This window comes from Portunus trituberculatus, chromosome 42 (assembly GCF_017591435.1).
Source record: "Portunus trituberculatus isolate SZX2019 chromosome 42, ASM1759143v1, whole genome shotgun sequence".
NCBI lineage: Eukaryota > Metazoa > Arthropoda > Malacostraca > Decapoda > Portunidae > Portunus > Portunus trituberculatus.
In genome coordinates this window covers 2,298,298-2,312,500 of record NC_059296.1, presented here as the reverse complement: position 1 = coordinate 2,312,500, position 14,203 = coordinate 2,298,298, and the positions used below count along the sequence as shown (strand labels likewise).

The 14,203-nt window shown below is 34.8% G+C and overlaps 3 protein-coding genes across 8 annotated transcripts in view; 2 read left to right on the top strand and 1 right to left on the bottom strand.

Moving 5' to 3' along the window:
- The window catches only part of LOC123517579, an 8,493-nt gene extending 2,323 nt beyond the window's left edge, over nt 1–6,170 (top strand). For 2 of the 3 annotated variants that reach the window (XM_045277837.1, XM_045277835.1), the window contains exons 2-10: nt 498–622; nt 742–812; nt 1,127–1,267; nt 1,674–1,904; nt 2,325–2,488; nt 2,719–2,879; nt 3,278–3,373; nt 3,589–3,761; nt 4,335–6,170. In XM_045277837.1, the coding sequence (XP_045133772.1) occupies nt 511–622; nt 742–812; nt 1,127–1,267; nt 1,674–1,904; nt 2,325–2,488; nt 2,719–2,879; nt 3,278–3,373; nt 3,589–3,761; nt 4,335–4,550 (1,365 nt within the window). In that variant the 5' untranslated portion in view covers nt 498–510 and the 3' untranslated portion in view covers nt 4,551–6,170. Of the gene's footprint in view, nt 1–486; nt 623–741; nt 813–1,126; nt 1,268–1,673; nt 1,905–2,324; nt 2,489–2,718; nt 2,880–3,277; nt 3,374–3,588; nt 3,762–4,334 lie in introns of all 3 variants that reach the window. The other variant, XM_045277836.1, reaches the window with a different exon arrangement.
- A 1,437-nt stretch (nt 6,171–7,607) lies between these two features.
- LOC123517499 (protein anon-73B1-like) lies at nt 7,608–10,436 on the bottom strand. Its single transcript, XM_045277627.1, has 3 exons — nt 10,269–10,436; nt 8,180–8,323; nt 7,608–7,702 (listed from the first exon to the last, which is right to left on the bottom strand). The coding sequence occupies exons 1-2, from the start codon at nt 10,401–10,403 to the stop codon at nt 8,207–8,209; spliced, it is 252 nt and encodes an 83-aa protein (XP_045133562.1). The 5' UTR covers nt 10,404–10,436; the 3' UTR covers nt 7,608–7,702; nt 8,180–8,206.
- Nucleotides 9,592–13,812, top strand: LOC123517498 (39S ribosomal protein L52, mitochondrial-like). 4 transcript variants are annotated; one of them, XM_045277623.1, is made up of 5 exons: nt 9,592–9,667; nt 12,218–12,287; nt 12,910–12,987; nt 13,304–13,430; nt 13,566–13,812. In XM_045277623.1, exons 1-5 carry the CDS (start codon nt 9,607–9,609, stop codon nt 13,713–13,715), a joined length of 486 nt encoding a protein of 161 aa, XP_045133558.1. In that variant the 5' UTR covers nt 9,592–9,606; the 3' UTR covers nt 13,716–13,812. The 4 variants fall into 4 exon arrangements, with proteins under 4 accessions (XP_045133558.1, XP_045133561.1, XP_045133560.1 ...); XM_045277625.1 differs by lacking the exon at nt 9,592–9,667 and adding an exon at nt 10,629–11,082; XM_045277624.1 differs by lacking the exon at nt 9,592–9,667 and adding an exon at nt 10,630–11,031.
- Nucleotides 13,813–14,203: the final 391 nt, after the last annotated feature.

Genomic DNA, 14,203 nt, shown 5'->3' with positions numbered 1-14,203 from the left:
GTTTTCCTTGTTCTCTTGTTAAAAGCAAAAAGTTTAATTTTTCTTGTAAATCATAATGTGAAATGTTGATTGCATATCAAAGTAGCACTGAGGAAGTTTTCCTGAGTATATTAAGATAAAATCAATAAAAAAATACATGTAAATTTAATAATCAAATTCTCATTTTCCTGGATAATTGATTATTTACAAATATTATCAGCATCTTGGTACGCCTGGTCCCAGCGAACTTCTACTGATAACCAAAATTATGGTACGAAAATTGATTGCTTTATCCAAGGTGCCTAATTAAGCTGTCTGGCACCTACCAAAACATGAATGTTTTGATAGGCACAAGATGTTGCCTGCTAGGTGCCAAGGAGAATAATAAAACAGTATGACTGAGTGGCATGCATGATGAGAAGTCAAGGTTATGGTACTTGCTGTTGTGTGCTTGTCTACCATTGACATTAAAGGAAATTTTCTTTAAAATAATTACTCAACAAATAGTTTCTCCACAGAACTACATAATCCATGGCGGGACACGGTTCCAGCAGCATAGCAGCATATCAGACGTTGCTAACATTAATGCTGATGGCGGTGGTGACAGGGCACACCATGGGGCACACCTACATGATTAGGAGAGGTAATGAATGCCATTTCTTTTGCCATTGTCAATTTTTTTTTCACTAGTCTTTAAAACAATTGTTATAATTCATCAGCATATTGTGTTTGCCCTTAATATTCTTGTCACCCCATCACCAGGAGATGAACCCTTCATTTACAAGAACATCGCCAGTCGCTACCCGCATATGTTCACCTACGAGACCACAACAGTGAGTATTCTGATGAGGGACAAAGTCGTCAGTTGGAAATTCCAATGGCGTCATTGTGTTCACTGTTCAGTCCTTCTGACTTTCAGTATAATAGTTACAGAACATGAAAATGTAAATCTCCCTATGGCAACTTGTCTTAATCAATCTTCAAGAATAAAAAATAAAACATATTTTGCTCCCTAAATAGGATCAATGAAAATACAAATTCAAATAATTATTGCTGGGTGGGTATGTATAATGCATTGTAACTCCATAGGTAAATATGATATTCGAGAAGACTGGTACATGGAGTCCTATGACTATTATTTCTTTAGGTTGGCGCAACTACCTCAGGTGATGAGATGAAGATGCTGCTTGGGATGTGTAAGGAGGACCGCCAGGTGGTGATGACAAAGCTACCTGTCAACTCCACAGTGGCAGCCACTCAGAACACTACAGACAATGATGTCCTAAATGTATGAAAAATCATTTGCTATGCATACAATAAGCAGATATTTTACCTTTGCACTTCTTGTTACATCATAGACATAAAAGACACAAACTGAAAAATAGAGATGCCAATGAGGTGGAAAATAATATTTTTAAATATGACTACCTGTCTCACCAGGTGCCTAAAGTGTGTGATTCCAAATACTAGACTATAATATTACATTCAGCATAAAATTTTATTGGCAACAAAGCATGATATACATAGTTTTGAAAAAAAAAAAAAAAAAAAAAAAAAAAAAGCATGAACTAACAATGTCAGCCCAAAAATATGTAGTATTTTAATTTCAATGTATGGATTTTGCCCAGTAAAGTTAGAACTACAGAACATAGTCTTGAACAAAATCCCAACAATATCCAATAATTGTGTTACAGACAATAGAAAACATGGTGGAGGTAATAAAGATGGAAGATATGAGCAACTCCAAGGAAAAGATGCTGCCAGGTTTGAAAAAGATGGTGGACTCTATCAATTCCACTATGAAACTACAGACCAGGATGTCACCCCAAACTTCTAAGCAGACACTCATTAACCTCCAGCAAACTGTGCTGGAGTTCCTTGCCATCAGTGGAATAGAAGCCCTGTTACCGCTTGACTGTGGCAAGGTTAGTAGCATTTCTTCAGTGCTAAATCTTCCCAGAGATAAGTGAAGTTCATTCTAAGCAATCACATTGGTACTGCATTCACTATAAAATTACATCTATGAGTCTAAATGCTGGTCAGATTTAAATATATAATGTAAGCAAGACCCCTGTGATGTAGAACATTATTTGGTATTATATAAAGCTTTCTTTTTGTTTTCTTTATTCAAAGTTGGACATTTTTAATTTTCATGAATAATGTATACTGTAGTACATACTTGTAGGTATATACTATTCCTATAGCTTTTGACTGATCTGATAAATCTGAAACATGTACTGTACTTAACGATAGTTGATGAAATTACATTCCTTAAAAAAATAAATAAATCATAATGCAAGTTGGAAGATAGTGTTGTTCAATTAATTAAAATTGTCCATTGCCAGAACCCCAAGAGCCCTTTGGACCCAGTGCCCAGCAGAGGCATTTACCCATGGATAGCAGCACTCGGCTCTAGTGAGGATGGCAGATTTCATTACCGCTGCATTGGTGTTCTTATCACACAACAACACATCCTCACTGATGCTGATTGTGTTACTTCACCAAACATGTAAATGACTGACATCATACAATCAATACTTCCTTGTTAATGCACAATTATTGTAGTGCTTCAGCATACATAAATACTTCACATACACTTCCTTGTTAATGCACAATTATTGTAGTGCTTCAGCATATATATACTTTATATACTATGGAAGCTACTACAAATCATTACAAGGGAAATTTATTACTTCTTTAGTCTACATGTCTTATAGCCTGCTTTTGAAACTCCTTCAGCAACGTAGTGATGATGAACGTAACTGACGCTCCAGGACCAGGAGCTGTACTCAACTATGTGGCAGGACGTAGGATTCATCCTGCCATCAAAAGCAGTGAGGACCTTCTATCTGGTAACAATATTGGCATACTGGAATTGGCTCTGCCTTATGAGTTTAATGGTGAGTAACTTATTCAAACAAGTGTGGAGCTTTTTCTTTTCTTCACACAATATTAGCATGCAGAATGAGCTTGTCAAACACCATCGTAAATAAATACTTTTAACATTTCAAATTTTGTTGAAGGCTCGACATGTATTGGTAATCGTTACTGATTTTCATATGTAATACTTTTCAAATTTTACGCTTTTAAAGTTACTGTCTCATTCAGCAATTTATCAAGCCCATTTTTAACATCCTTCTCATGTAATATTCCTTTTAAATTTCAATTCCATCTCTTATCACCGCAGCATTTTTATTTAATATCTCATCACCAAGAAAGTAAAAGGCATGCCATTATAGACAATGTTAAATATATACTCTATATTAATTCTGCCAGTAATTCAGAAGTATGTCCATAGATGATATTCAGCCACTATGTCTGGCTGGACAGTTTGAAGAACCTGACCCCAATGAGAGAAGTGAAGTAACCATTATCGGCTATCAAGTCACAGATAGTAAGTTTAAACAGTACTATACCTCATAATTTGATCGATGTTATTGATACCGAGTATTTGATGAAAAATTCTTAAAAAATCAATGCTCCTATTTGTGTCATTTATGTATTTAGTGCATCATACCACACATAGTTGTAACGAAAAACACTCATTTATGATATTTATGATAGGAATTTGCCACTATGAGTAGTGTTATTATTATTTATATTTTGCAGCTCCAACTGGACGCATGGCAGGTCTATATAACTGGCCAAAGTCTCGTACTTTGGGTTCTGCATTTTGCTATGTAGCCATAAAGTCTCTGAAGGCAGAAGAACCAGATATTAAAACTACTTTGGAAGACATCCTTACAAAACAACACCTTTGTGTTGACAGAAACTTTGATCTGGTAAGTGGACTGAGTTTGTTTTATTCTTTATATCTTTATTTATTTCATTATTTTATTTTTTTCCATTATTATCAGGCACAAATTAGTAATAATGGAGCAAGCAGTACAAACACCACTTTGTTGGTTCATTCCATTTCTTTTTATATATCAACATTTTTAATTAATAGTTTCACATATTTTTACCATACTATAATTCAGTCTTTAATATCAATATTCTTTCATACTCTATTTGTTGTTTTAAAATATTTGCAGCAGCACCATGAATAAAATAAACACAAATAAATAAATAAATCGCTGCTCTTTCACCCTCAACTTTCATGTACATAATTGACCACTACAAACTGTACACACTTTTTATGCTAACCTGTGCACTCCACCTTCACTACTACAATGTCTTCACTCATGGCATAGTTTCTTGTATCTAACTCCTTTGTTCTGAGATCCCTTTCATAAAATTATAATTTCAGGTTTTCTATATCTAACCCCTCTGCTCTGAGATTCCTTTCATAAAATCATAATTTCATGATTATATTGGTAAGTTATGTGGTGACCTTGCTTCTACTTTGATTTCAGGTAGGAAAATCAGTCATTTTGAAAGTTGATGAAAATACAGGACGAGTGAGGGTGGTGGGACTGGGTGGAGTGGCAAATGCTTCCAAAACTAATCCCATCGCCTACACCCTTGTGCAACCTCATCGTTTTTGGATAGAACTCATCTTGAAAAAGTTTAGAGACAACACAACACCAAAGAGACCTACCTCACCTTCACCAGATTCAGACAAGAGTTAAAGTTTTACTCTTCATGCATTTGAATACTTTTAGCTGTCCCACGAAAAGTTATCAGTATGTATTTACAGGTTTCAAACTTTTAAGCCATATTTTTAAACTTGTATATTTCCCATTGTGATAATTACTCTTCAATGATACGTGCTCTACATTCTTTAATTTAACCATCCAAACCAATTTTTTGTGTAGATACTAATTTTCTAGATTTTGTGTATAAATACTAGACATTATTATGTTCCATCAGTCCTTCCTTTCCTGAATATTTGGCTTTTCATTCTAGGTACTGTACTACCTAAAACTTGCTTCCGAAGTACTATTCCATTTCTCACCTCAAGGAGTCATTGAAGTTATGCTCCCTCCATAGTGCACTCTTGCACTCTTGCAAAAAAAAAAAAAAAAAAAAAAAAAAAAAAAAAAAAAAAAAAAGATATTCATGCCTGCATGCAGCCTTTATTAAAAAATACATAGGAAGCACAGAAATTACTAAAACATAAAACATAAAAAATAGTAAATATACATAAGATGCTGAAAATACCCTTCATTTGTATGGGGCATATCCATACCAGCTACACTGCAACCTATACACTTTGAAAGTAGTATACAGAATTGAACCATCAAAAATATCAATCAATGGTACATATAATCACAGAAGAATAATAAAGTATTCTTTTCACACAAATTTATGTTACGACAGAAAGGAGACTTGCTTTAATGGAGAGGGCTCAAATGTTGCACAGTATTACTCATTCAATTTAGGCTACTGAATAAGAAAAAGAAATTAAGAGTTCATTAAGATAAGTATTTTTCAATCTTGAATTTTAAATATTTTGAAAAAATTACTCAGAACACCCAAAAGTGCCTGAGTAAACACATTTATCACTACCAATTCAGAAACCTGAGAAAACATAAAGTGTCTAAGTACCTTCTTGTATACTCTGCTAAGGAGAGAGTGATATGATGTTTAAACAGTGTTTTGCCTCATAAGCCTTACCAGGCTTATGAGTAAGAACTATGAATGAGATTTTATCTTAATTTATCTGCTACTATTTTGAGTCTTGTAAATAAACCATAAGTGAAGTCTTGTTTACCTCAACTACAATATTTTGTTTATTTTGTTTATTCATATCTCTCCTCATTAGTTCACTGGCATACTGTTCCACTCTCCTTTTCCTAATCCTCTCCAGATTTTATTGAAAAAATAAAGCCATGTATAGCTGTCAACTAAGGTGATTTATTTGTAAAGCAGGAAAAATCACACACACACACACACACACACACACACACACACACACACACACACACACACACATACACACAGCTACAAATAACAGTGTCATGTCTAAAGTATCACAACAAAATGACAATATGCCAAATATTTATGGATTAATTTTCTATGCTTCCAGTGTTCATAGATTTACGATGCAATCAAAATCCTGTACAAATGAATAAATACATCTTGAATTCATACAAAATCAACACCCACCCATACGGACAGAGACAGGTATGCAGATATACAAATTCTTTAATTTCACAACTTGTAACTTTTCATGGCATGGCATGGCATAGACTGCTCTTGAAGAAAGTAAACACACACACACACACACACACACACACACACACACACACACACACACACACACACAAAGGATTTGGGAGTGATAATACAAGACCATGGGCAGTTTGAGGCTCATATTGACAAGATGTTTGGAGAAACATAATTTGATTAGAAATATTGGATTAGCCTTTCATTATATGGATAAAGATATGATGGAGAAATTGATTAGTATGGTAATTAGACCAAGATTGGAATATGCTGGGGTGGTTTGGTCCCCTTATAAAAAGAAGCATATAAGGAAGTTGGAGAGATTGCAGAGAATGGCAACAAAAATAGTTCCGGAATTGGCAGAAATGACCTATAAGGAGAGATTAAAAGAAATGAATTTGTTTACCTTGGAACAAAGAAGAGAAAGAGGGGATTTAATACAGGTTTATAAACTGATGAACGGTTTGGATGAAGTGGATAATGGGCAAATGATGTTGAGAGAGGAAAATTTAAATAGAACTACGAGATCGCATAGTAAAAAAATAACCAAGGGAATATGCTTCAAGGATGTGAAGAAATATAGTTTCCCACAGAGATGTGTGGAGGTATGGAATAGTTTGAGTGAGGAGGTGGTGTCAGCGAGGAGTGTGCTTAGTTTTAAAGGAAAGTTGGATGTGTGTAGATATGGAGACGGGGCCACACGAGTATGATACCCAGGCCCTATAAAATTACAACTAGGTGAATACACACACAGTTTTCTTTAAAAATCACTGGATAATACACAAGAACTAATATGCTATGCATATATATAAAATGTAACAAATTCCTATTCTGCAACATTTTTTTCTTCTTGTTTGCAAGAAAAACAATATACAAACAAACCTTTCATCTCCTTAATATCTTTCAACATGTCTATGAAACATAACATCAGCACAGGAGAAAAAGCAAGATTTCATACAACATAACTATGTATGTTCCTACCTGTCAGCCAAGACCATCACCAAGCATTTATAAATACCAACTCTAAGTACTTTGAGTAGTTCAACACACACACACACACACACACACACACACACACACACACACACACACACACACACACACACACAAAAAAAAAAAAAAATATATATATATATATATATATATATATATATATATATATATATATATATATTAACAATTAACTTCACATCCAAAATTCCTGGATTTACAATTTAATTCACTACATGATATCACTTAGGAAAATAAATGAATTAAAACAATAATGCCTTCAGTGCATAACATACCACAGAATTTTGTGAATTTCTGAATTGTGCCAACCAAATTTAGCAAAATTCTGTACATTAAAAAGGATGAGAATTCTCTACACTGCTATGATAAAAATAATATTGCACTACAGCTTGTTGATATTGATAGCCACATTTTGATTATATTACTTATAGAAAAATTAAATAACAAATAATCTTTATCAAAATATGTCTTCATGGCACTTAGATTTTTCCTTTGTTATTTCTTTACTGACATATCAAGCACCCACCTTTCTTTACCAAAGACCAGACCAACTGATGTGAGTCTGCTACTGCTATACACCACCAATTTCCATGTGAACAGTCTGTGTAAACAAAACTGCAATATAACACTAATCATATTTAAGTTATGATACATGTAAGTACCATATCTGCATAACATATAAAGTAATCCATTGTCTTATTGCGGTTCACCTATTGTGCCCTCAATACATCGCTGATTTTCCTGGCTAGTATGAGTAAACTTATATCGTGGACCCCTCAGTATATCATGGATATTTGGCTTACTGCAACCAATAGGTATTTGTGGTAGAATAAGCATTTTCTCGTTTAGAAATCAATAAATAAAAATAGAAATGCAACAGGGCTCACTGCTAAAGACTTTGCTAAATTATAGTTATAACATTCATAGTACTGTATGTTCTACTCTTTAAGAACTCTGGGTATGGATGCCCCAAACCTTGAAACATGACATGTTGCCAGATGGACATCAAACAATTTTATTACAATTTTTGTTTATTTATAGGTATTTGTAATGTAAAAAACAGTTCTAGTACTCTTACCTTAACTGTTAACATTTCTCCCTTCCCTCATCGTCTTTTCTTCTTATCCTGTTTGCGGCGGTGGTGCTGATTATGGCCACGATGTGGTGGTGATGTATGGGGTGATCCATGCTCTGATCCATCATCGTCACTTGAGTCACCATCCTGTTGCCAAAGGGAAAGAATCAGCTAAATATTCTCAAACATTTCAACATATTTTCTTTACTAATTTCAGCAAGCTATAGTGAAACCTATTTGGGTTTCAAGACCATCTTTTGTGATTATATGGCATAGGTTAACAAACATTCCTCATAATTTTTGATGATATAAAAGCATCCCTGAAAATTTTACCACCTTTTCTGGGGACACTGAAAATATTTGTATTGAGAGAAAAAGTGTGGTAATAATGTAACTTTGGTTAATACTTTTCTTCTTTTATACCATATAGGCTTTTGACGGTAATTTATAGCCTAAAGGGGATATTTTTTGGGGTACTTCCTATTTCAAAGCCCACCTGCTAGGAAATCGTTGCCCCGAGTGAGGAAGCCTAACTTACACTCGGACTGTGGACAGGATTCAAACCCATGCGCTTGGAGACCCCTAAAACTCCAAAGCACGCATGGCTCCACTGTTCCTCATTATGAGATAAGAGCTCACAATATGGATCATTTCATATCTCATTACCACTAATGAAGAAATTTAAACACATATCTCAATAGAATGCTGACATGTTACTCTATTTGCAAGGTCCATTCTCTTCATGCTCCATCTGCTGGGCCTTGATTGCAGTCATTTGTATGCTGGTTTAGAGGTACATACACATCCTCAAAACCCATGACCTGTCACATTTGTGACATCATCTTTTCCTAAAATAATAATAAACTACTACATTTCTGGCACACCCCTAGTGTGTTACCTTGTAGACAGAGATAAGTAGACTTCAGTTTCAACGTGGATGTTGCAGTAAATAAGTATGATAACTGAGAATATAATTTACTGAAATATCTTTTGGAAATTTCTATCAACAAAATGATCAGCAATTGAGTATTTGCATTATGCCACAATTATACCACCCATTGATTAGATTTGGTTTAATTCAGTCATGATAATGTCTTGAAGGTAATATGGTGGGGAAGACAAGGGGGCAAAGCCCTTCCCCAGTTAGATTATAAAATGTTAAATTAGGTTAGTTTATCTTATGGAGGGGTTGTGGAGAAGCAATGGTATCCCCCCTAAACTCCGCAGTTAGATTACAGAATGTCAGATTAGATTAGTTAACCTTATGGTGGGAATCCAATAAGTTACTAACACTTTTTTATTTATTTATTTTTATTTTTTTTTTTTTTACGTCCGGTTCCCCTATTACATTAGGGCTAGGACGGTGCCTCCTGACAGAGAAGTCAGGAGGACTTTGGTTTTGGCATTTGGGAACCGTTACCCTCGAGTGGATGCCCTTCCTAACCTCGGACCGTGGACAGGATTCGAACAGGATTACTAACACAATATGTGGTAAATATTTACAAGTTTGCCAAATATGATCTTTTGTACCCTTAGACTTTAAAGAAATGTTTTTTAATACCACACCTTCACTGTCAATAACATTGTACAATATGGAATACTGCGTATTAATATTGATCGTGTATTGTCCGCTTTAAACCTTATCTAACTTTCTGGTGCAATGTGTTGTTTTCAAACGTATGAGTGAATGATTTCACAGAGCGCACGAAAAAAAAAAAAATAATAATAAATAAAAAAAATTCAAAGCAGTGAAGTAGTAGGAATATTACCACAACAAGCAGTTCTGCCATGCACTAATGACAAGAACCGATAGTAAACATTAACTAAAAACTGTAAATGCTGAGGCATTAGGTCACTTTTGGATGGCTGGATTACGAATGTCAATCTCCAAAATAAAACAAAGTTTCAAGAATGCAAATACAATGATTGATCACAACATAACCTAACAGCCAGTATGAGTGATCGAAGCTTACGCTCATAAACTTTACAATAACTTCTATCATTATTCTCAGTAAACTAAACAAAATAAGTAAACCAATTTGGAAGTGGCCGCACCACGCCTGCTCTCTATGTCATTTCTCAGCTGACTCACCCTGCGATCATCTCTGCTGGGTACGAACATGACTGCCCCAATGCACACCAGCTGGAATATGGCCCCTAAAAACAGGCCGTACTTCAACACTTCATCGAAAATGTCAGTCTCGGCCAGGGAAGGATCTATCGCCATCTTGGTGAGATGTCTGTAAGCAAGTGGCTACTGCTAGCCGTCGGCACTTCATAAATGGAAACTTTCTCCCAAATCATCCCTTAAGGGATATTTACAAGAACAATAATGCTAAATCTGAATTTTAAAATACGACATTACATGAATATCTAAATATGAACTATAGTCATGTTAGGATAGAGATACATGACAATAAAAGAAATATATATTGTAACTAGCGAATTCTGACAACTATACCATGTGTGTTTGTTTATCCCGAGGCGAGCAGGAGCAAGTACAAAAGGAAAATAGTCACCTTCCTTAGAAAATATTTATCAACATAGAAGGACTATGTAGTGGAAGCTGTTGCACTGCCCTAGCTCACACCTACTGGACTGAACTGTGATTGGCAGAATTCTTTGTCGAGAAAGTGATATAATTCACACTGCATGCCGGCGGCTGGGAATCATCCTCTGGCTGAATTGAAAAAGACTGAAGAATAGCGAGGTTGAGCCAAGGAAGGCATAGGAAGGACTTAACGAGGATCTGAGAGACTGTGGCCATAGAATCGAACCAGTCTACTTGCAACCAGCACCTTCGGGATACTTAAGGTTGTGGCTGCACAGCCTGCACAGCTCCATTTAAATTCCCAGTAAGGACAAGGGTGTGGTTGAAACTGGTGATTGTGACAGTATTCCCACCGGTAATACATGTTTATTTTGGTTTCTTGATAAAAAAAAAAGAAATTACAACAGGTTCTTTCTTAACAAATATGGCCTTTTATTTTTTTTTTTTATAATTTTATTTATTATTTTTTTTTTAAGAAATAGAAAATATGGTATAATTTGGTTAACCCCAGCAATAAACCAAACTTAATCTAACCTAACTTAATCTAAACCTTATCTAACTCTGTTCCTGGCACAATGTGTTTATTTTCATATGCATAACTATGAGTCAATGATAGTTGGCTGTGCAAAAAGAAATTAATGAACATAAATAAAATACAGCGAGTATATTACAGTACCACAGTATACAGTCGTGTCATGAATTACTAACAAGGACCAATATTAGACATTAGTTGATTTTTCTATCATTTTATTTTTATTTTACAATATATAACTTCATTGTATTAACATTGAAAACAAATTGTAAAGGATTTTTAATGATGCTGAAAGGTTCATGGAAAAAAAAAGACATGAATTTTGGTTTTATTGCCGTTTCAAACAATACTATCTAACTTGACACAACCTAATAGACAACTATTCCCTCTTCTTCAATGACACTCAATTGTCCTCCTTTTCTACACTAAACATCCTCAGTCTGATCTTCACTAATAATCTAAACTGAAAACTTTACATCTCATATGAAGTTAACCAAGCTTTTATGAAGTTAAATGTTCTAGGTTGTCTAAATTAGGGAAATGTTGATCAAAACTGCAAATTTACTGAAATTTTAGACTAATCCCCAGCTTCATTTCACATCTTGTTCTAGTAGAAATCACAGAAACCTCTATAAATATTCCTCATTAAGCTGTCAAGACTTTTCTGGTGCACAAGTGCAAAACTTTTTTTTTTATTTTACTATTATTATTATTATTATTTTTAAGATAACTATATGAACTTACCTTTTCTTTCCTCCAATGATGGTTATAAAACCTTAAGAGAGATCAAAAGGTCCTTGTGGAAGCCCACTTTATATATATATATATATATATATATATATATATATATATATATATATATATATATATATATATATATATATATACAAGCATATTTTTTGTATGACTTAATCATGTATATGTAATTGTGATTATTAAATAATTTTCTCTGTGACAGGAATGATGAGGTGGCATTCCAAATGTCAAATGCTCCTATCTGCTACAGTGACAAAGAATTTCTCCAATGGGTAATTATATTCATCCATATTCTAACCATATAAGCAATACAAGAGTTCATCACTATCTTTGTTAATTCATTTTCTGATGATTTCTAGAATACTGCCATTATCTGCAACATCAATTCAGTAAGAGAGGATCACCAAGAAATATATGCAGTCTTCCACTATATACTTTGAAAAGAATCATTATTTTTTTACACACACACACACACGCGCACGCCCGGTAGCTCAGTGGTTAGAGCGCTTGCTTCACAAGCCAGACGACCGGGGTTCGATTCCCCGGCCGGGTGGAGATATTTGGGTGTGTCTCCTTTCACGTGTAGCCCCTGTTCACCTAGCAGTGAGTAGGTACAGGATGTAAATCAAGGAGTTGTGACCTTGTTGTCCCGGTGTGTGGTGTGCCTGGTCTCAGGCCTATCCGAAGATCAGAAATAATGAGCTCTGAGCTCGTTCCGTAGGGTAACGTCTGGCTGTCTTGTCAGAGACTGCAGCAGATCAAACAGTGAAACACACACACACACACACACATATCAGTATGCACAGGATTTTTATTCATGAAAGCATAACTTTAGGCATATTTCATCTTGGTCATTCCTTAAAGACTTAACCAACCTGTTACAAATCCCAACAGATTTGCAAGTCGGGTGAAAGGATATCTAACATACCAGCCACAGGAAAAGAAAGCTAGTAAATTGGAATCTGTTGGAATGTAAGTTTAGTTGTGGTGCCTTTCAAGATGAATGAAATAGAAAGGGGTGATCACTTGTACCATATATGAAATTTTTACATTGCTAAGCATAGAATGAAATCTATTATAAACATTACATCTATCTTCCTGACACAGTACTTTGGTATGCATATTTTATCTTTGTCTTACATGATTGTCTCTTGCTTCTCCAATATTATGGAAAGTACTATCTTTAACATCCTAAATTTTTATTAAAAATACTTATTTGTTTTATGTGTTAAGTACTATCATCATAGACCACAGATACTACTTTAAATAATGCCTCAAAATTTTCCAGCTTTAAGACTAACCTGGGAGCACATGGACCTCTAATTGATGGGCCAGATTATACCTTTCTGGATGGCCGCCCTACTCCTCTCAGGATTGGCCAAATTAGAAGGGCCAGGGCTCAACGTGAGGCAGCAGTAAGTGGCTTTTAGTTACACATGCACTCACTTTACATACATTTTTTTCTTCCTTAGCTTACAAATATCTTCATCCATCACACACTTCATTTTCCTTCAGTTTTTCACTGATATTGATTCTTTTTCTTTGTTCAGACCAAGGTGGTACAGCTAATGAGTGAGGTACAGTTTGCCATACAGCGTGAAAAACAGTTGAAGCAAGAGCAGGAGGACACGAGGCAGCAGACCATTGCAAGCAAACTCAAAGCTAAGGGCCATAAAATGTTGCAGGATCAAGAGAAGTGAGACTATGCAGTTCCATTTCCATTTGGTTCTTGCAAATGTATTATGTAAATAATAGAATACTTGTAATGTCTTTGTAAAATAAATCTGTTAAGTTGAACTTAATCTGTTAACCTAACAGAAAATAGTATAAGTATTAATTGAGGATGTGTGATTTTACTGTCTGGTAAGAGGACAGCAATCTGGACTGATGTGTTTTTGTTGTCTTGCATACTAAACAGGAGGCTTTATGTAGACCAGAAATGATCTACATCACATTTTATTAATGGGAAACAGGCTGGAAATTAAGAAATAATATGTAGTGACGTGTTTAAATAGAAATATACGTTATCATAGGAGTGGTACACTTGACCTTTATTTTGTATCATCAACAGTAATGACTTGACTCAACCTCAATGAGATGATGCCACAGAGGACTATACTGCATCACACTTACCATCAAATTTCAATTTTTGGTTCTTGTTATCTCACTAATCTTAAATTGTGTTTGA